At 37.6% G+C, this 23,908-nt stretch overlaps 1 protein-coding gene across 3 annotated transcripts in view; it reads right to left on the bottom strand.

Moving 5' to 3' along the window:
- PITPNM3 (PITPNM family member 3) overlaps positions 1-23,908 on the bottom strand; it is a 79,034-nt gene that overhangs the window by 12,929 nt on the left and 42,197 nt on the right. Inside the window, exons 7-14 of one of the 3 annotated variants that reach the window (XM_082776230.1) lie at positions 23,587-23,706; positions 17,987-18,168; positions 15,450-15,619; positions 12,073-12,243; positions 4,752-4,946; positions 3,858-4,006; positions 1,607-1,723; positions 450-566 (exon numbers count right to left, since the gene is read on the bottom strand). In XM_082776230.1, the coding sequence (XP_082632356.1) occupies positions 450-566; positions 1,607-1,723; positions 3,858-4,006; positions 4,752-4,946; positions 12,073-12,243; positions 15,450-15,619; positions 17,987-18,168; positions 23,587-23,706 (1,221 nt within the window). The remainder of the gene's footprint in view (positions 1-449; positions 567-1,606; positions 1,724-3,857; positions 4,007-4,751; positions 4,947-12,072; positions 12,244-15,449; positions 15,620-17,986; positions 18,169-23,586; positions 23,707-23,908) is intronic. The other 2 variants (XM_082776231.1, XM_082776232.1) reach the window with 2 other exon arrangements.

Below are 23,908 nucleotides of genomic sequence, written 5' to 3'. Positions count from 1 at the left end.
CTTCCATGTATGAGAAACAATAGCAACCTAACCTACAGCATCACTATTCCTTTATCTACTTGTATTACCTTGAAAGGAAGATGTACATTTTTCTTCTAGTGATTTGCCAACTGTTAATAAATACTTTTTTTGTCCTTCCTCAACAAGCTAATTTTCTGCAGTAGGTAGTGTAAACACAGGACGGGTTCAGCGATGGCTACCCAGCATGCTTTTCAGTAACAAGAGGAGATGGCCAGCATCACGTAAAAATGATGATAGCTGGGAAAAATGTCAGCTATCCAGAGAGTGTGCTTACAGAATATTTTTGCTGAAGTGATGGCAGACTAGTGACGTAATCCCTCACTGTAAGACTTTCTTTGGTACTATGAACTACATGTGCATTACATTCAACAACTATTTCTAGTAAACACTTATTTTAGAAAAATAAGGAAACAGGAAACAGATTTTACCTTTTCACCTGTTAAAGCTACCATGTCCAGAGGCCCATACATAAAGCGCCCAACTAGTACCTGAGGACCATCTTCTACTGCAATGATGTCATTAGCTCGATGATTAGCAGTCACATTCTGAAATGAGAGCAAAAGGTGGGAAGGGTACAGTTTGCTTTTATAGTAAGGCTATTGTCTCTATTATGCTGTTATGAACAGTAAGACAGAAACACAGTCCAAGACAGTGTGTTTGAGGTACATCCCAGTGCACCTTAGAGTACCTGTCAAAACTGGGCTTTCAGGAATGGCCAAGATTCCATTAATGGTGCATTCCTGAATAGAGATTCTGTTGAGGACACCCAAAATGACCAAAGAAGAGAGTACTTTTAAAGGAAATGCCAATTACCTTTCAGAACAAGTGGTGCCATAGATCCACATAATTACATGCAGAACATTCCTTTTATGAGGCACTTTCACTTATTTTCAGTAGCTCAAATTTTTCACACTAAAAAACAAACAATCCTCCCCCAAGAAACTTTTAACTGATGAATGGGAAGAGTATCTGCAACTTGGCACATCTTTCAAACTGAGAATACATTTTTAGCATAGATTGGACACAAGCTTTTACTGATTGAATGTCATATTTAACCTGGTATGCACTTATGCTCTGGAGCACAACGAATCCTTATCAGCACTTATAGCAGCATTCAAAACTTGTTAAAAAACTGTCTAAAAATTAACAGTGTAATTTTGCTAAGGCAAAAAGGTCAGGATTTCAGTGATATCTGAAAGAAATTTCTCAAGTCATGAATTTTATTTATTTGTTATTTAAGCCTTTAATTGATACTTATAATTGAAGTGGCATCTAAAGAAAGAAAATATGTTTTCTTGGGTCATAGATTCATTTATCATACAAGAAAATAGAAGAACAACCTCTTTGCTTAACTGAAATGTAAGGCCCTTCAGTTATTTAAAGAAAGAAATACACTTTCTCCCAATGTGTAATGATAAACCAAGAATAAATTGTTCCTATTTCCTAACTGTTAATTTATTTGTCTCTGGATTATGTTAACAGCTTTAAGTTATGTAAAATTCACAATTTAGGAGATTAGACTCCATTTAAATTGCTGCCAAACCCAATTTCTATAGCTACCATGGATATTCAGATTTATACTTACTCTCAATTTGACATGTGTCCTTTTACGGAGCCATTTTTCTCGTGGATTAGATGGGCTTAGTGTTGCTGGATCCAGGCTGTTGTTCTCCTTGAAATTTACATTTTCATACCTCATCACCTGAAATGATATTAATGTTTTTATAAGCCATGTGTTGCTTGGAGAGTCCTTTAATTGGCAAGGAAAGGAGTACACTGCTGCCCCTGCTGAATGACACTGCAGAGCAGATAGCACAAGCAGAGCAGAAAGATGCACAGACCATATGTTCACGTTAAGCACTGGCCAAAAGAGTGAAAGCATTTTATTTGTCTATATGGTTAAGCTCAGGTCCTTAATAAACAGCTTTTCCATTCACACCACAGCATGCACATTTTTTTACATTCAAATCCTTCCCTGAACCACACAAACATTAGGATGATACAAGAGACACTCCTCATTGTCTGCAAAGTCAGTAAGGCTCCTTAAGACCGTGGCTCCTTAAGACTTGTTAATGCCCTTTATTGAGCAGAGGTCAGATTTCTGACTCTATCTGTAACGATTTTCTATTCATAGGCCCAGACAATGTTTCCTATTGCCTTCTGGCTATTACTCACCACTGCAGTAGGGAACAGGAACGAGATTTGGCTTGTGGCTGGTGACATGGTTTAATCTGAAGGTAAAAGGACTATAGTTTGTGAACATGCAAAAGCCTGTCACATCATGCAAGCTACATTTCCTTATGACCTAAATATCACACACTTAACCAACAAATTTGCGTGTTCAACTCATATATTAGAGCCAACCCACAAATTTCAGCAAGACATGGCTTGCAGCTTCCATAATGGGACCAGGGACAGCTTGAGGCTAGTTCAGTTTGAATGAGAAATCGCTTGTCTGTATTTTTCACATGCTAGCCGAAAATGAATCAAGTTGGACAGTTGGCTTTCTATGCTGAAGTTTTCCAACCCTGGTGCCATCTGGAATGGTGGCCTGAAATCCCTTTGAAAGCTGTCTGATGTGTCCATCAAGTAAAATTATGTTGCATTCAGCCACAGAAAAGCAATTGGCTTGCAACAGATCAGAGTAAGGCTGGAAGGCCAGTGTGTTTTTTAAAAAAATTGTCATAAATTCCATTCACCAGGGGGCATATATAGGAAATATATTCCTATAGGGCATTTATGAGTCACTAGCCTTAACCTTAACAGGTAGCAAGACAGAATGTCCATCATTTGCTGAAATTAACCAGTCCTTTATGTAGTGTTACAAACTCACATATTGCTTTAGAGGAACGTTCCAAATGTGTGAATGCACATATAAGGCTAGATAAGACAAAACACTGCAACTTAATAAGGATGAACAGAAAGCAAGAATAAAGCAGGAATGATTGCTGACAGAAAAGTATCAGCAATATGCTTAGGGAGGCATTTGAAAGGTGATATGCAAGAATGTTCTGATGGACTCAAGGTTAAAAAAAATCCCGAGAGAAAGAGATGACAAGAGCTTTAAGAAAGCTGCAAAGGAGAGCAGAAACATCCACATGCAAATATCTAAGACTTTTCAGGAGAATAAAACAGGTATCTGCATCCTGACACTTCCAGAAGACACTTCTCTACTTTGGGATGAACAACAAATAAGATTCCTGTTCTGGAGGCTGTTCTGTTTCATGAAAAACCCATAAACAGCTTTTACTTTGCATTGATTTTGGTGACACTAGTTATAAACAAAGTTTATTACATTTTGAATGGAATTAGATATACCAAAGGATGCTTTGAAAGGACAGTGAGCGGCTGAAGAAGCCTTAGAATTTCATCAATTAAAAACATAATTTCATCATTCACTGGATGTAAAAAATACACTGATTCCTGAGTTAATACAAATTAAAGTGCTTGTACCTAGCTTCTATGGGAGGGACCTTGGTTTCTTGGCCACTTATCCTGCAGGTCACATTCAAATCCACTAAATTTTTTTCAACCCAGGTGAGATTTCTCAGCTTCATGACTTTCTCTAGAGATCAGAACATGGTTAACTCTAGGTCACTCACAGCTGCTGTCTAAATACTGGAACAGTAGGAACAAGAGACTCATCGTATGCCTCAGAAATCATTTCTGAGACAGTGCACACAATGCCTGTAAATACACTAGTACAGTTATAGGAGAGACTGCTAAGCAACTGTTTTTTCTTACACGCTTCAGTTTCAGTCTCCTAATTTTTCCTTATTCCCTCTAATTTTGAGAGGGATATTTGCTGTAGAGAGAGAAAGAAAGAGATCAATGACCTGTCTCAAAATGAATGCCACAACGTCTGTTGATTCCCAGTAGCTGGCATGGAAGAGATGTGGCAGGGCCACAGTTGGAAATGCTGTCAGTACATCTGGACAATACAAGGCATAATCAATTCGTTTTGTTCCCCACCACTTTGCAGTAACTACAAAATAAAACAAAAGGAAAAAAAGTATCACATTTCTAAAAGATATCTTAGCAAATCTCTTGCTGTTTTTATGTTTAAGCTAGATAACAAAATAAAATCTTCTGCTTTTTTAATCCTGCCATTTAGAGTCTGTTAAAGGCATCAAACAAACACAAATGTACTGTTTTCACTGACTGCATAATCCCTTAAATGTCTGCAGTCAAAACAGCCCTCCAAGTTTTGGGAAGCAGAGGTTATCTTACCATGATTCCCTTTGCTTCCTGGTCCATAGGAAATGTACAGTGAAAGACCAGTTAAGTTTCTGATCGTGTTACAGAGTAAGAGTTGCAAATGCTTCGCAAACAATGAATACGCTATTGATATGTGTCTACAGTCTGTAACAGGAGAATATAATGATCTATAGCACTTATAGTTATGAGTAACAATTCTTATCTATCTATATTTCTTCATGCCTGGACCATGCTTCTAAACCCAAGTTAGTATGAAACCCTTAATAACTATTTCCAAGTGCCATTTTAATATAGAATTGTGACTTCACTTCCATTATTTTATCTAAATTATTACAAACAGAAAAAGGAAGTTAAATTGTGTTACTTAAAACCACAGCAACTTAGGCTGTTCTCATTCTCCCCAGATTTTCAAGTAAGTTATTTTCCTTTTCATAATAAAGTTTTCCACAGAAAGGATATAGGGAAAGTGCATTTGCTATATCAGACAGCGCACGTCACCAGGCTTCACTCACTGTTGGTGAAGTATGCTGATGGCAAGCTCTCTGTTGACCCTGAGTTTTCGCTGTTTGTGCTGGCCAAGCTCAACTTTCTCTCTTTTCCTTGTGGTTGATTAGATGTGTTTGGAGATTCAGGACTCTCCTGAGCAAGAGTTATATTCAAAGAGCTGTTCTCAAGGAACAGAGCACTGTGGTTTTGGATGGCATCACCTGCAGGTCATAGAAATGAAAAACAAAACAAAACAAAAAACAGCCACCACCACCAACAAAAAAACAATGGGATGAACAACATGGCTTTGAAATTATTTTTGAAATATATATTTTTAAAATATAAAGCCAACGATCATTTTCCTTAACAACATCAGATTTAATGACCACAGATGAAACTCCTTCAGAGTGAGAAGGGCAGCACAAGACAACACAACTAAATGGAGAAAGCATACCCTACTGCCATAAAAATGCAATGGCATCTAAGATCTTCCAAAATGCGTAGTTCTGTTGGGAGGCTGCCTCTCACTCAACGTTGCCTATTTTAAAGTCACTCTCTAAGAAGAGCTATGCAACCCTTGGAGTCTGTGACACTCCTCATTTTCCTGAGGTGAGCGAAAGGACTAGAGAAAGAGACCGTTACATCTTCACAAATGGAACAGAATTCTCATTTATTCATGCCACTCTGACAGATGAGCTATGGGCCATGCTTAACACCTCTACTTAGTGAAACAAAAGAAAGCTTTCATCCTGAGGTGTTCTGCAACACTCCTGAGGTGTTCAAAGAACAGATGTGCATTTAAATAAAAGTATTACCGATGTAGCCTGCACATCCCTGCTGCACCCAGCAAAGGCAGAAGCTCCACAAGGTACCTTTGAGACAGGATGTACAGCAAAGTGCACATCAAAAGCAGCTGACTCCTCTATAGTTTTTTCAGAGAACAAACCTCTTGGAGAGATTAAAATGTAGTCAACAAAGGGAAAAGGGGAAGCAGTTCAATGCACATGATAAAAAAGAAAGCAGAGGGACCTTGACGACATATTGCTCTATTCCTGAGCATTTTTCAGTCCCATTCAGACAACTGATCACACTGTGCTCATCTTTCAGGTGGCCATGGGTTAGGGACTACGTCATACATTTCTTTACATAGTGGAGGCCTAGGGTAAGTTTCTTTTCCAACTTTTCAAGTGTTACCAACTCTTAGTGCAAAGGACACCTCAATGGTACACAGAGGAGAACACAACAGGATTTTTTAAGAACTTAAACATAAAAGTTGTTTACAGTAACATCATTGCTTGCAAAAATACACTGGGAGTATAAATGTCTATAGATATCAGAACTGTTAAAACTTGTCAGCATTGAATGAAAAGGAATAGCTTCATAGCTCCCTACAAATTCATCCCTTCCAAAAAGCAGGCATGGCTGGAAAGGTTGTCTTGTTTTGACATAAGCCTGAATATCTCAACTGCATGAGACAACACAAGGAGATAGACCAGATTGAACCAGAGAAGCAACTAAATTCTTACACTTCATGATTGGTATACAGTTTCAAAAGAATATATTCAATCATTTTTTTCCATGGGAATCTGTATTTTGAGTTTCATTAAAAAAATGAACCGTTCTTTCAAAGGAATCTTTCTGATGCCACACAAGGAAAGTTATGTGTGGCTGTAGGAAAGATTAATGAAGGTGAAAAAGATAGAAGTACAATCTTACTATTTCCCTTGTCTCAGGCAAACCATAACCTCTAACACAGACAACTGAAAATTAAAAACAGTGCTGCTTTCTTATAACCTACCTCTTAAGATGGGGAGATATTATATGCTCTTTGTAGCAAAACAAGAGGTACAAGGAAGTAAAAGTTCTATTCTAAGTCATTCTAAACACTGAACCAGTATGCACTTAGTCTTTCTGACAACAAACTCCAAACCACATTGCCCTGAAGTATCACAGCAAATCAGCTCACTGAAGAGATGATAGAGCAGTAGAATCCACAGACATATGGAGTAAGGAACAAGGAAGATGCAACTCTGTTAGGGGTCTATCTGAACCAGTAACCTGAATCAAACTGCAATCAACAGGAAATTCCACAGAAAGTGCAATAAATTCTGTAAATGAGAGCTAAAAAAAAAAATGATGCCTCCAGAAAGTGCTTGTGGTTGGCAGTTTTCTGACACATATGTTCTGCTTCCCCTCTCTGGTGGTAAAAATTAACTTCAATAAAAAGGGTTGTTGTGCCTTTTAAAATTCTCTACCTCCAAATTGTTGTTGCTCTACTGAAACTAATGTAAATTGATTATAATTCAATCCTTCCTTCTCTGTCAGAAGTTTTCAAAAGTTTGAGATTCAGTTCTTCATTCCCACAAAAATGCAGATGGAGACAGAATTAAAAATAATAACTTTGCACAAAATAGAAAACATGTCAGCCAACACACTGTTTGACTTTTCCAAATTATTAGCTGGCTTACCAACCACTCGGTAAGAATCTGGAGCTTTGTATTTTGTTTATTTCCTAATACTTTTATTTTGAGTAACCATTCTTCTTTTGAAGAGACCAAATCAATAAAATGGAAGAAAACTGCCAAAAATGCCTTTCTCTCATATTTCCTCAATCAGCTTTATGTAAAGCAGGTAGGGCAGTCTGCTTTCATCTCTGGAAGATGGGTTTTTGTTGAATGGTGAAGGAGGAGAATTTTCATTATTCTTCCAATACAGTAACTGAAAAAGACACTTCCCTCCAAAAATAATCTTTTTCATGAAACTGAGTATCACATGACTCAGGATTTGAGGTTAAAGGCTCCAAGGATCTGATCTAAAGGCTCTCTAAGAGCCTTTAGAGGCTATTATCACTTATCATTATAGGTTCTTATTACTAGTCTAACTATTTTTACTTATCAAGCTTGATAACAAAGGCAGATCATTTCACAAAGTCCCAGCTCGGGTAATTATGATAGTTGCATCACAGACAAAGAGGCAAAGCAACTTCCTCACGGCCAGGCAATTCAGACAAAATTAACAATTCATTAATTTCTCTATATACAATCAGAGAAATACAGTGCTTTTAGACTTTGACTTCTATCTACCCATAACGAAGCACACCATTTGGCAATCCTACATACTCCTTATAAATAAAACTTTGCAAGAGAAGAAATTTGCATTTATTTCAATTGTGCTGCAAAATGAAATGTGACAGAAGCTCAAAGACTCTTTATTAAGTGTAAATAGGAAAGAAAATTATCTACATTCTGCTATGTCAAATGTCTAAAAAGTAGGGTAAGTTGAATCCAGGTGTTTTCAGTAAACACACAGTGACCATATTTTTAACCCTCCCCATGCCACAAGCAGCAAAGCAAAAAGAAATTACATCCTACATGCTAGTGGTGTCAAAACCACGAGTGGTGGCAAATCAGGGATCTGTCACAAAGTAAAGGATCACAAAAGCATTCTAAATGTTGAATAGGCAAAAATTGAGAAAGGTGCTGTCCAATAAAAGTCAAGACAACGTGTCTTTCTCTGTGTTGTAACACAATCTGAACTTTGTACCTTGCCCTCACACTTAAAACAAAAAAAATACAAACCAATCAAAAAAACCAAACATTAACCATTTGTTCTTATAAGAAAAGTAATAGGGAATGAGATCCTGCAATGACATGAAATGTTACCGGGAAAGGCTGTTTTGGGCAGTGCATAACAATAATACAGTTTGGTGTAATTAGGTTTCATTGTATTTCACTAGGAAACTACCATTCCAAGTTAATACCATGAAAGCTCCCATTTGGAGAAATGCTTTCACAAGCCCAGGTATCAGAGAAAATGAAAAAAAAAAAAAAAAATCTGTGCAGTCACAGGGATTAATCCTTTGTGAATTAAGAATCTTTAATTCCAAGAGGATCTCTAAGGTTGTGCATTTAAATGGGAGGATTTCATATTCATTGAAATAACATAGCTTAGATGTAAAGCACAGCAACAGTTAAATATGCAGAGTTAATACAAAACCATACCATGGAACACCTGCTGATCATTAGACCTTGAACCTGAATATCTCAACCTATAATATGTCCAACAGACAGTGTTTCCAGATTTATGTGCTTTGTAGGAGAATCTTCTGACACACTGCCTTAGAAGAACCAAAAAAGTTCCTTTGTTCTCAAATCACTTATAAACCCTTTGTTCTCGAATCACTTATAAAGTCTCGCTTCAAGAATCATAGTATCTGAAGAGTTTATTTCAATACAACAAAGCTGGTAAAATAAAGCAACACAACATTTTCAACATGAAAAGCAGTCTAAGGGAAGTATTCAGATAGCCTGAGATATGTTTCAGAGACAGAATTTTGTGCCTAACTAAGCAGTAGGAAAATTCAGACACTTGGGTGATGAGAGAACACATTCCATAGATTGGACTGTCCAACAGCTTGGCTATTCCTTAGTCAATTCCTGAGGAAAAGACAGATCTGCAGGATTTTCAGTGGCTTGGCAATAGTGTTAAGTTAGCTAACAGTGTTAAAAGTTAGCTAACAGTGTTAAGAAAATTGGTGTGGGTGAGACTATATTAAGGCTTTTCTTATGGTATTCCTTAGTATTCACAGAATCACATAATTGAAGGGGTTGGAAGGGACCTCGAAAGATCATCGGGTCCAACCCCTCTGCCAAAGCAGGTTCCTTAGAGCAGGCTGCCCATGCAGGCATCCAGACGGGCCTTGAATATCTCCAGAAAAGGAGACTCCACAACCTCCCTGGGCAGCCTATTCCAGTGCTCCGTCACCCTCACCATGAAGAAATTCTTTCGCATGTTGGTGCGGAACTTCCTGTGCTCTACCTTGTGACTGTTACTTCTTGTCCTGTCCCCGCAAACCACTGAAAAAAGGTTGGCCAAATCCCTCTGTCTCCCACACGTCAGGTATTTACACACATCGATGAGATCCCCTCTCAGTCTTCTTTTCTCCAGGCTGAACAGACACAGGTCTCCCAGCCTTTCTTCATAGGGAAGATGCTCCAGGCCCCGTATCATCTTTGTGGCCCTCTGCTGGACTCCTTCCAGGAGATCCCTGTCTTTCTTGTACCGGAGAGTCCAGAAATGGACACAGTACTCCAGGTGAGGCTTGACCAGGGCAGAGTAGAGAGGGAGGATCACCTCCCTTGACCTGCTGGCCACGCTCCTTTTAATGCACACCAGGATCCCATTAGCCCTCTTGGCCACAAGTGCACAGTGCTGGCTCATGGTCAACCTGTCGTCCACCAGGACCCTCAGGTCCTCCTCCTCAGAGCTCCTCTCCAGCAGGTCATCCCCCAGCCTGTACTGATACACGTGGTTGTTCCTTCCCAGATGCAGGACTCTACACTTGCTCTTGTTAAACCTCATTTGTTTTCTTCCATCTCTCTAGCCTGTCCAGGTCTCGCTGAATGGCAGCACAGTCTTCTGGTGTGCCACTCACTCCACCCAGCTTTGTGTCATCAGCGTACTTGCTGAGGGCAGAAACTATAAAGATGTTGAACAATTCTGTACTAGACAGCAAAACAAAACTGCTGACAGTAAGGAAGCAGCTACAGGTAAATTCATACTTGAACAGTCATTTACCCTCTCAGGATAAAGTCTTAATCTCTCTTCTGTACATTAGAATTTGTTCCAAATCCTTTATTGAACCTGTGCTGTTACATTTCATGCTGAAAGTAGGTGACAATCTGATAGTTCATCCTGTCAAAAACCTGCCACTCCTAGACTCTCTACCATCCAATGAAACCTTGATTTCTAGTAAACACTGAGAATATAGACTCTCATGTTGTAAAAATGAAAATAAATCCCATTTGTAGAACCAGAATGTTTGTTTTCCAAACCAAATGTCAGTACCGCTATTTTATATTGTCCTTGTCATCAACATTTGTAGGATTCCCACAACAGATGTACACAACTCAGCAGCTCATGTGTAACCATGAGTCTTGCTCTTCTCATGCTTTTTAATGCTTACCTACTCATATGAACACTGGTCTTTGAATGAATTTAAGAAGACTATTCCATCTCATTTCCTAATTAAAAAAAAATCCAAGTACTTTAATATCATGTTTTTTCATAAAATTATTTGTGTTGTTCTAATGCAGTCTGTTATGTTTTTTAATGTCACCAGTTACATTTTAACTATTATTGAAACTACAGACTAATACTAAATCTGAATACTAATTATTGTTATTCCTTAAACACATCTACAACAGAAAGAACTATATGCTATGATAAAGAACAACTATTGCATAGAAGTGCCCTATTTCAAATTTTTATCTGAGAACTTAGTACTGCTGAGCTTTTCCTAGATAGGACGTTGTTATGGATGTGAAATGATACAATTAAAGATCTGCTGTAGTTTTTCAAAAATTGGTTTAATCAGATTTAGACTGATTGGCATCCAATATACACACTACTTTTGGCAGAGAAAAGGAAGGGATGTGTGTGTATCACACTGCACAGAAGAGGCTCACAATGATCTATACTCACCCAGTTCTAACAAAAAGAAAACACTGCCATTTTACTGTATTAGCCTTTAACGTGAGACTCCAAATCCTGAAAAGCCTTTTGAAATATTCTGCTGAGGCCTCAATTCATGTCTGAATGTGTAGCAAGAAGAATAAATCTAATGTGTATGCATATACACATACACTGATTAATTCCTTATTTGCATAATATGGCATGTCAGGATACTGCACATTCGTACAACTATCTCATTTTTTTATATGCAAAGTCAAAACATAATTGTTACAACACAACAGCACAATTCCTTTTTTTTTTTTTTTTAATTTAAATCCATGTCTTTCTATTTTCTCCCCAATCAATCTGTTTATTTTTTTCCTGGATTCAAACATCAATTGCTGAATATCATTACTATTTAATAGTCTAACAACAAAAGAGCAGATCAAAAGACAATTTTCCTAGTGCTATAATTTGTCTTAATAGATATCTGCAATAAAACTACTACAAGTAACCAAGAGAAACAACATCTAAAACAACTGGTATATGTAGGCAAAGTTCAACTAACTGTAAAAATAAATAGTCCAAAATGATGGTATCAATCAACTCAGTCAAAGACATGGAAGCATGCAAGTGACTCTTCATCTAAAGCAATGGTTCACTTTCCAAACACTATTTAACAGAGCTAGTATCCCAAAAGCTCACATGCAAGAATCAGTTTTTCTCAATGATCTTTGGTTTGATATTTGCTAAATATATCTGTACCCTTCTGCCCCAGATCACTAGTTTTTAGCATGGAAGCACATTTGTATTTCAAATCCTCTTGAGCTGTGTAAGGAAAGAAAGCTTAAGAGAAGAATAGATACAGAGAGCTATGGAAAATAAGTACTGTACCTAACTGGTGAGATCTTCCATCCCCCAGTGGGTATCTCTGGTACCGTGGGACACTGAATGGAGGCAGGAGATGAAATCTTTTCTCCAACAGTGGTTCAAGTCTGCAGGCAGACGGATCAGCAGAGTGAAAGAAACTGTAAACTTGGCTGCAGGCTGGGCGGACCTGGCATACTTGGATGAGAATCAAACAGAGAAAGAGAGTTCAGTATTGCACCTTCACAATTTTCAAGGAGTATATACATATATAAATGATTAATATGGTCTTCTGCAACTCCAGACTAGCACATATCTGGCCATGAGAAATTTATGTAAATCAGTTACAATTTCCTCTGTAATGAGCATTTTGTTGCAAAGGAATTTTACAGAGACATCACAATCTCAGATGTAGGCATGCAGCAGACACGAAGATGAGCCAGAGAAACAAGACAGAAGCAACGAAGTAAAAAGAAGTTCAAAAGTCTTGTAAATTTGTTACTGAGCATTACAACTATGATGCTCTCAGCACTTCAAATATTTACCAGCAAAATGGTTTAACAGGCCTGTTACACATAGAGGACTGAAATCTAAATGAGATCCAGAGAAGAAAGGTGACATTATTGCAGTTTCTGAAGTCACCTTATGAAAGCTAACGCTTAGAAATGAAGCTAGTCATACTCAAAGCAATGTTTAACATTCTTGCTGAAGATATGAAAATTCTCAGAGTTTTGGGGGCTGCAACTGGAAATGGGTATTTGTTAACCATCTACTTAGTCAGATAGCAGGGCATTCTTTTGATTGATTACAGGGCACTGCAGCATAACTTAGAAGGGTGATCACACAAGATGGATAAAATCTGTACGACAGTGTAGTCCCTTCTCATTGAGCTATACCACACTTTAATCACTCCGAATCTTGCCAGCCTGGGTAGATGAATTCATTATGGAGAGTGTTACTGAATATTAGATATAATGGAATCTATTTTAAATGACATCTCTTATCAGAGTACCCATCATAGATATAAAAAAAAATAAAATCAAAGAACACTACTTAGGTTCTTTCTAATTTTCAAGAGCAGCAGTAAAGGTATTTGTACATCAGCAAAATCACACTGAGAAAACTTGACACTGTTCAACTTTCTCTGCTGCAGTCAGTCACAATGAACTACCTATATCAGAGAACACTACACTCTTACAGATTTTCTCAAGTCCTTCCCATGTTGCTGGAAGGACTCTAAGAATATTTATTCCGTTGCTTGCTGTTATTAATTGCATACAGGGAAAAATCTTGATGTAGACTATATCGATGTTACCGAGTTCTGAACTTCTAAGACTACTTCTGAGTTGTCAAAGCAGTGTTGCCATATGCAGGTCATAGCAGTACTTTGCAGCAATCTCTGTTCTGTAAAAGCTATAGCAGAGTGTCAGCAAGTTTTTATTTAAATTGGTAAGAAAATTACCCTTTTATTGTTCATAGCAAAAACCTTTCAAAGATACTTAAAAGGATGGAGAGGGACTCTTTACTCAGGTAGATAAGGATAAGACAAGGGGGAATGGTCTTAAACTAAAAGGGGATAGATTTAGTTTAGACATTAGGAGGAAGTTCTTCACTGTAAGGGTAGTGAGGCACTGGAACAGATTGCCCAGAGAAGCTTTGGATGCCCCATCCCTGGAGGTGTTCAAGGCCAGACTGAACGGGGCCTTGTCCAACCAGATCTAGTGGGTGGTTGGAAGTAGATTATTTTAAAGTCCCATCCAACCCAAGACATTTTATGATACTATGATACTTCAGCACTGAGGTTCAAGTTCAGAAAAACATTAATTCTAAAGATGAGGCACATGTTCATATATCTATTTCAAACAGGGACAGACACAGGACTATTGGAAAAAGAGAAAATTCCAGTTGCTCAGAACAGAACTAGAATGGGGTGTCATACCTGTCATACCTCATAAACAGCTAGGACACGATGTGAGACCACAAGGAATTTGTGACATGGGAGAGGAAAGAAAGGAAGACATTCCTTTTCAATTAATATTTAAGAGGAAACTTCTACCTGCTTCTCCAAATTATCCTGCTGGTAGTGTCAAATAATACTCAGCCCATGCAAGCTGTTGAAATATGTTATTGTCAGATATGCAAAATACATTAAACCCCAGCAACCAAATGCATACTCAGCCCACATTTGCACAGGCAGGAACCTTTTCAAGTCTTGCTAAACCTATTATGAAGGAAAAATGGCACAGCTATTCAGTGAGTATCTAAATGCATTCCACTGATGATAGATGAAGACTAGACTGCTCCTCACATGCTATCTGAGTTAACTGCCTAAAGCAGATGCAGTGATGCATGCCCATGAACAACATTTCACCAAAGTACTCTTTGTAAAACATTTTAGATTGTTATCACTGGCAACTACCAAGTTTCCAGCTGCAGGATAACCAAAACCTGCTCAGACTATCTGTTGTATGCTGATTTTTCTAGAAAGGATGATCTGTACATCAATCAGAAGAAATGCAAAATGAGAGTTTAATAATATTCTCCTCTGAAGCCACAGAACCTGATAAAAAATTCCTGTGAGATGTCTGAAGCCTCCTATACACTTTTTTTGTTTTACTTATGGCAAGTAAAATAAAGTTCATTTCATATTCCTTTCCAATTTATTTCAGCAATTAAATGCAACATTGAAAGATATCCAAATGACATTACTCAAAAGTGTATAAATTGAACTCCTACAAAGAAAAAAAAACCTGGGAGTTCTGAATTGTTGTCTCTTTATATTACTGCAATGGATTTTTCTCCCTCATCTAATAACAGAACATATCATTTCCCATGAAGATGCCTTGCTATCCAAACTTCATATGATGCACAGAAGCAAAAGACACACTGAAATTTGAAAAGTAAATCCCTTTAAAATAAGTGAAAAAAATCCAAATATATTCAAAAATAAAAAAATAAAAAAAAGAAAATCCTGTATATCTCTGATCACTGTGTTCTTACCAGAGTTTAAAATGGCTCACAACCAGCACTAATGGGGTTGAAATTTACACATGAAGCCAGAAGCGAACAAGATGAAATGCTGTACTAAGCACAGATGCTATTTTTGGTGTAATTTTCAAGGACTGCTCCTTGGTGAGGTATAAGCTTCATGTTGTATGGAATTTACAATCAACAGCAGAGCAAAAGACACACTGCTGTAAATGGGTGAGCAGTGACATTGCCGGAACAGACCTCACCACCTCATGCCTCAGTACCAACCTACACTAACATTCACATCTTTTAGAAGAAACTTACTTCACTCCTCAGTCTTTAATTAGACTCTTTTATTTACCTCCTTTTAAATGTGTCTCTTTGTTTACAGAGGTCATTAAACATCCTGTATTCTAACCCCAGAAAGAGCTTACCATCCAGGCCTGGCAGAACAGTACTCCTCATGGCCAGCACCAAACCAAGTGGCGATCCAAAGATGAAGAAATCAGACACCTCAAATTCAAATCGGCCCAGGTTTACTTCTGAGAGACTGGAATTCACAGGAAGAAAGTCTGCATCATCTTTCAGCACACTTGAGTGGATGCTGAGCAAAGAAAACGCACTGATTCAACAATAATCAATCCAGAGAAGAAATACATTCCAAAAACAGGGTGCTTAGAAAGCTCTAACACCTGCATCAAGATCCAAGCAATATGCCTTAAACTGTAAAAAGATTAATTACAGTATAGCAGCCATTTATGATTTCCAGTGTGGCCATTAATTAAGTTTACTACCTTCAACATACAAGTTTTCTACAGTTAAAATACTTATCAGTAAGTTATGCAAGGACTCTTAAAATTGAAGTCTACCTCCCTTCCCTTTTAGCTGTACAGGTGCATGTAAGCTTATTCTGCAACTTTTGCTACAAATTTGAACCTACTCAACTTGTGTAAGGACAATGGTATTAAAAAGTTACAGTTGTACAAGTACATAAAAAAGCATTGCTTTTACGTGTTCTGTGAGCTATGAAACAGAAGTTTACAACTTTTCAACTAGTTATTAACTAGTTATTACAGGTTAAAATTAGTGATGCTTATAGATATATTTTAATCTTTTAAGCTATTTGAACATTTTCATTTATTTTCTGTGCCATATATGCATATGGTAAATACAGATCACCTATCCTTCATGGACAAAGAAAATACTCATCCCTCATTTAGCTTTGTGAAAGATGAAATTACTACATTCAGATGCAGAACATTAGCACATATACATATACACCCCGCTTGCTCATGAAGCATCATGAGACAGAACAGAACATGTCGCCATAGCATGCAAAACCTGACTGAGAGATGCTGACCATGCTATCACCAGAGCTGTAACCAAAGCCCTCATGAGTTACCTGCACACTACACTTTACATCAATGGTCAATCATGGCTCAGAATCCAGAAATCCTGAAGACTTGTCCTGAATCAGACCATAACAACAAGACAATTCTTTCAATCTGAGAACCTGACATTCTCAAATTATAACCTGATGTTATTAATCAAAACTCCCAAAAAGTAATTAAAAAAGTAGCTCAAAAATCAGTTTCTCTGTGAAAGAGGGATCTTTGTAATCTCATTACTCACACTGACACACTACTTCCAAATAGCAGTATATAAGCACGATAAAAAAGGTCTAGTGATCTTATGCAAGTCTCACAGGCTGGACAGGGTGGGGCAAAGGATGATATGGTTTGGTTTGACACTTTCCTCCCCCACCCTCTCAAGGAATATTTTCTGCCTCCTTTATATAGGTATACGCAACTCTTCTCAAATAACCGCAACAGCCTGAAGTTTGAGGTGTCCAAACTGTGAATGGAAGATATCCAACTTCTTGCTTAAGTACAGCTCTGTGGAAAGGTTTTAGTTTAAAACACAGACATCCAGAAAACTAAAAGAGAAGACCTGTAAAAAGACGGTTATCTAATTATGCTATTATCCCCCAAGTATAAAGTAGTTTATACAATCCAGCACTGTACTTTATACATAGCACAGTACTCCTATAGAGGAATCTAAAATAACTGACAAAAAGTTTTCAGTTATGGAAAAGTAAAACCAACCATTTTGCCTCAGAGGGAAGATGCAACATGCTGATATTAAAAAAAAAAAAAAAAAGTTTGAGGCAATAAAATTACCGTAAGCTGCTACTAAAAAAACTGCCAGACTGAAGTACAACACAGTAGTAAGTCTGCACTGTACTTAAACTGTAGCAGCACTTGAATACACATTACGACTTCTCCGTTTGCATCACTCCTGATGAAATAAAGGAAATGAGATGGATAGAGGAATAAAAAGCACAAATAATTCAGAAGTAAAAAGCAAGCAAAAGCTCAGAACAGACAGAAACAACAAGGAAAACAAAAGGAATGCTGATTTTCCCATCATATTTGTATTTAAAAGGTTTCTTAGGACCCAAGAAAGCTAATGAGATTAAATCTTGCCTCCAGCCTCCTCCCCATTTAGGCCTGACATTTACACAGTTTTAGCTATTGTTCTGTTTTAAATATGCTCTGTATAGCCTGTAGACCAATTAGAACACCAAAAGCAATTATCTCACTCTTTAGAGAATAATGGAAAGTCTGTAAGTGAAGTCCAAGAAAAATGTAACAGTAATTCAGAATTATAAAGCATTCATCCATCTTGATGTGTGTGGGCCCCACTGAAGAGATGAATCTACCTACATTTAGTTTTGCATATTCAAATCTTTCACAGATGAATAAAAGTTAAAAAACTCTCCACATGTGAGTAAATTGATGCTAGACACACTATATCCATGGTTTTGTTTGAAAAGTATTTGCAGGGACTTGAAGCAAACCTCCAGAAATACACCATAACCAATAAAAATGACTCTGTTCCACTGGCAGTGACAGGCTGCATTTAGTGGCAAGCCTATTTTTTTTTTACTCAGTCATCACACACTAGTTACCTAGACAGGAAAGCATGATGTTGGGTTATAGTATCACAGCCATAGGTGGATGAGTCACTCTGTTTCCTAGGCAACGGCTGCCTTGGGTCCTCATCCTCCATGATTTCCGAGATGTCAATATTGCTTTTGCTCAGGCGTTTGCTGCCACCCAGACTGGAATCATCTGTTAAAAGGGGATTGTCCTATAGAGAATGAACACAGCAAAAAGAAGATTTAGGAAGGGACCAAAATACAACAGAGCTGCATTTATACATTTGACCTCATTTTATCCAAGGAAGGGTGTAAGGGGTTAGACTTTCCTGTTGCTGGAGAGGATATGGAAAGAGATGAAGACTAAATTACCCTGTAAGATGTACAGCCTAAAAGGTAGAAGGAGAATCAGGATTTTTTTTTTTTGGGGGGGGGGGGGGGAAAGGGAGGGGAGGGAGGCATAGGGACGGTGGTGGGAAGAGTAACACAAAGGCTTCATCCCTTGTTGACTTCATCATTCTTAAAAACTATTTATAGTTTTTTTCTTAAAAAACTATAAATATTATAAAGTAATCAGAAGGGGTCTTACCTGAGTGCACAAAATGCCATTAGAACATTAACAGTCTTGCTTATTATGTTCCATGGATGCAGGACCTGATTTTTAAAGAATGTGAACTTCTGTGGGATGCAAGAGGAGATCGGTGGTACCAGATCTTTAAGGTACCCCTTTAAATAGGAAATAGATGTATTTATTGTTCATTTCCTCCAGCACTTCTGCAGCTTACATCAACATCCTCTCTGATTTTTTTTTAAATTAAAAAATATTTCAATCATATGAACATCAGCAAGACACATTAGGCGAAGAGTTATCTCTTCTAATTGTGTGATTAACAGTTTTTGTCCATATCCTACTAACTCTATAATGCAGTATTAGAATTCACAGTATAGAATTGTAGAATCAAAGAATCATTAAGGTTGGAAAAGATCTCCAAGGTTATCAAGTCCAACCGTCCCCCCTACCAACACATCCAACCTTGCCTTAAACACCCCCAGGGACAGTGACTCCACTTCCCTGGGCAACCTGTTCCAATGTCTAACCACTCTTTTTGGGAAGAAATTTCTCCTAATTTCCTACCATAATTTTTCCCAGTTTCCAACCTAATTTCCAACTTGCATGAGTAATACCATGCAACTAACATTAGCATCCTAATAACTTGGATAAGATAAATTTAGGACCAGCATGTTCATAGACAATTATTCCTGTCTACATATCCTACATATGCACATATTCCTGTCTATATATTTCATGCATGTAGGATTATATTACATATTACATATATTACATGCATACATATATATATGCATGTAGGATTTTTATCTGCATTTCATGGTAACATGTAGCAAAATTCATACCACGCCAACTTTCTGTAGCTGTATAAGCTATATAAGCTGTATAAGCTATATAAGCTGTGTAAGATTTATGACCTTGCTTTGCGCAATAATAACTGCATCTATGTTGTTAAAACTAAGCCTCACTTCTGGCTTTTTAGTTGCTACTATTATTAAAAGGCAGAGAACTGTTCCACAGGGCCGTGTAGGAGGGGAGAGCTCCTGCAGTGTGTTGGGAGATAACTGCCCCTGCTGCTTTGTACACTAAAGTGACAGAAAACCAAAAGCAGCAGCCCATGTAAATAAAACGTGCTTCCTTTGAGTTCAACCCAGAACCAACTACAGGTCCTCCTTGTTTTTGGTTTCATTTCTGTTTTGTTGGTGCTTGTTTGTTTTAAAACTCTGAAACTGACTCTACATAGCTTAACATGTCCTGCAGTATACAATCCTACATTGAAGCTCTGTTACAACATCAATGCTTTTTCTACCATCTCTATCTATTCTGCAGAACACCAGGGTTCTTCTAAAGCCAGAATTTCTATGTCCAAACTTTCCTGATAAAGTTTACACAGGAACTTTATTTTATAGATTCTCAGGACTGTTTTTATAGAATTCTGAGGAACATTTGTGAATGCCATGTCTTAATCTGTTCATGTGTCATGACTACTTCCAACTGATTCAGTAGTCAAAAGGATTTTTATTTACCTCATAGCCTCCATGATGAGTTCTGATCTCTAGCTTGTTCCTAACCAAAAATGTCATGAAAATATATGTATTTTTATGGTTTTAATTTTAAAACTTGCATGTTACAAATATTCTGCATGCAACCTTTGACCAAAATACCAATTTGGCAGATGTTTTTACTATTAACTAATTTATTAAAATGCTAAGAATATTCAAATACACTACATGGAGGTGAACCCACACACAGAGCTGAAAGGGAATTTTTAGAGATTGAACAAAAAGCCCATGAAGTCCTCTGATAAATCCACTGTTTTTAATGGGCAAAGCACTTAAATATCATACCATTAGTGACTTCTTAAAACCACATAAGTACTGCCAAGTCTCAGAGCCTCATGAAAACCCTGGTGACATTTTAATGCTCTGTTTGTTAAAACCATGTGGCAGATACATCAGCATCTCAGCTCCCATTACTTTTTAAAAAGTCATTGCTGTCAATAGACTAAAAAAATAGGAATCCTTGATGTTGCCAGAGAAAAAAAGCAGATGAAAAAATCTCAAGATCATGAAACATTTTGGTGTAGGACTGTTGATTTACTGGTGGCCTTAGGAAGAGGGCTAGTTGTTGAAAAGGCATAGAGATGATAGTAATGTAAAACCAAACACTTGTTTTAGTCACTCTTATTTCTTCACAGTATTCAAAAACTAGCTTGTGACACCACAGAACTAGCTGGTAAGACTGCTTACTAATGGAAGCTAATGTCTTCATCTCTGAAAGGCAGCAACAATTCACTTTTGTCCACTAAGCTTCACTAACAGATTCTCTTTGCAGAGAGTGTGTTCTTCTCTTGCATCACAAGATAACCTCAGGTCATATTTTGCAAGGGGCTAAATTTCGATGTCATGGGTTGGAGCATTTAGGTTCACCTTCATGATGGTCTTTCTTGCATACCATGAAAGAAACTTTGCCAACTCAGCATTTGTATCAGCCAGATCAAAGTGTGTCAAACATTTCTGGAAAATATATTAAACCACTTAAAAACACAGCAGGTAATACAGTAGAAGTTTGATATGATCAGTGTAAAGACCATATGCTACATTTCAAACAATTAAAAGCCTGTTATTCCTTTGACACGAGCTCTCTCAATGCCCCCAAATGCCACAATTAAAATCCTATCTGCAGTAAAATGCAATCAATAATTAGGATCTGAATCAGTCATCCACAGTTGGTTTTTATGTATTATTTATCCATGTGGTTCAAATCATCACCTTTCTCTATTTGTCCTAATGAAGGGTTGTCTGCTTCAAGATGGTGAGTATTTTAGCTGTTGCAGCAAGACAGCAACAGATACAGTACTCCCAACCCAGTGCAGAGTTTGCTATTGTAAGACTTTGGGTTTCCACCTCCAATGACTGATGAAGGTCATTTCATCCTGCTATACCTAAAAATCTCTCGGAGTGGTATGATGATGGTGACGATGATGATAACACTGGCTTTTTTGCTAAGCATTTTAACTTTTAAAAATGTAATTGATTTTTATAGGGCAAGAGTTACTAATCTGGTCTGAGCAGAGTGACATTTGCTCTACTGCTGGTTCTTTTATTGAACATGAAGACACATTTTTAAATACTGCCCCTGAAAGACATGTACAGGTAACAATCATGATCTCAGTAATAACTTACATTTCTGCCTATACTGTGGAAATCACTACTAATTACACATAAGCCTCACTTGATATGTAGTGTATATTGAAAACTAAAAAAACAGAAAAGACCGCAACACAAAACAATAAATATTCACCTGTGATAGTACTGAATGTACCACTCTAATTCCTTATTTACACTGCTGTGACAAATTATCAGTCCCTCTTTCTCTCCCCAAAAATAGTTTATTATAGAGCCTGAAACTGTGAATTATTCAGAGAATGTAATGGTCACTGCATCACCAATCATAGTTATTGTTATAAACCACTTTGAAATAACCAGAGTTTGAAGGTACCTTATTTACTCTATTTTCAGGGTTCATAACCAGAGCATACAATTAACTGGTTTAGAGTACCCCAGTCTCATCCTTATTTCCAGTTAGTTTTATTTCACAAATGCCTCTGACATTTGTAAAATATTTCCCTCATATTTCTGTGCTTCAAAGCCTTCCAATGAGATCCATTTCTACAGGCGATACCAAGGAAGGAAAAAAAAAAAAGTAAAAGGGGCATCCTGATTGTGTTTCACAGGAGCAAGCTGGGAACAATGGGCAGGAAGACAAGACAAGGAATGAAAGGAATTATTAGTTCTTCTGAATTTACAGACTATTAGAGATGAAAATGGGAGGAGAAGAAGGAAAAGCTGGGGAGAGACTTGGGAAGTGAAGCTCTATGATATCATGGAAAAGAAGGAAGGAAAATTGAAACTATAAGCAAGAGCAGTGAAGTCAAAAGAACCTGTCTTCCTAAAGTCTGATCCCTGCTCTCAGACTGATTAGCAACTTTTCTATAATCAGTCTCACTGCAGGACTGGGTTCCAGCAGGTCAATTTCTCCGTTTATGTTGCTTGCAACACACTATCCTCAGTGCTGGCACTGTCAAAGGTTTCCTGCTGAGACTCCACAATCATGTCAGAGAAAAACTTGCCTCCTGGAAATGTTTAGAGGATGTGTCTTCGCTGGAGAGTGCTACCATATTCACATGCTACTCTGTAACACACTCTGAATGAACTGAGAAGGCTGGTATAATTGATCCCATTTTTGAGGAGAGAGGTAACTGAAGAGTCATAAGAGGAAACAATTTAGCCAGTGTCACAAAACCATCAAAGAATGGAGTGCAGGCACCTCATCCAGTGTCAACTCCAACACTCTGCATATCCACTTGAGTCTGAAGTACGTAAGATTAGTTAAACTCCAGTTTTCTTTCTTAAGTGGAGAACACAGTCATACTTCCTATATGCAAGTAGAATTTAAAAAAAATGCTCTTCTCCTACAATAAAATCTTTCCTGGACCACAGAATTAATCATCCCTTCACCCCAAATACAGCACTCATCTAGAGACTCAGTTATGCTCAGTGGTCCATTCACACATCCTCAGGTGACTTAATTCCTCATCAAAAAGGAGGCAGTCTTTCACCAGTCAGTAGAACTTATTCATGAGCATATTATAATGTTAGACTACCCCTAGGCACTAGCATAATTGATTCCATAGCGTCTGGAATTCAGTATTTTTTTTTTTTAAAAAGAAGATTTTGGAAAAACAGCAGCCTGTGATTACTGAGATGACACATTTACATCTACAGTGAGGGATTAGGTATGCAATAAAAGACACTCTGTAGCCCAACGTTACAGATCTACCAATAAAGCCTTCACTAGTGATTTTTATGCATCATAAAATTGAATATGCAGACTTTATTTTCAGATGGCAATTTTTTGATATGTGAGAAAAATCCTGTGCTATCATTGCAATTTACCAAATCATTGATTTTTTTCTGTTTTATATGGACCTGAATTTCCAATTGTCCCCCCAGGGAATGAATCTATAGGATTTCAGCTTAGTAGATTTTATTCTCTTCACCTGGATGCTGCTGATGCTTCCTCTCCTGCTACTGTTCCGACTCTCATCAGCTCTATTAGCATTATAGCAGATGGCATCAAAACCCAAAATTCCTCCAATGCAGTCACCAACAAGACACACCTGAGGAAATAAAAATATACTTTGTGGGATGTAGCAAGTGTTTTACAAGAAACAAAAACCATCACTGCACTGCATAGGAGCTCCTGTCTTAATTTACACCCTTGTTCCTGTTTTTTTTAGAGTGTAGTTCCTATTGCAGCTGAAAACGTGTAGTCACTTTCTTTTGTCTCCTCTCATCTGAGGAACTGATCTACAGACATAT

The sequence above is a fragment of the Aythya marila genome, assembly GCF_965140915.1.
Source record: "Aythya marila genome assembly, chromosome: 20".
NCBI classification, from domain to species: domain Eukaryota; kingdom Metazoa; phylum Chordata; class Aves; order Anseriformes; family Anatidae; genus Aythya; species Aythya marila.
The sequence above is the reverse complement of the archived record's forward strand: the minus strand, read 5'-3'. Positions and strand labels throughout refer to the sequence as shown.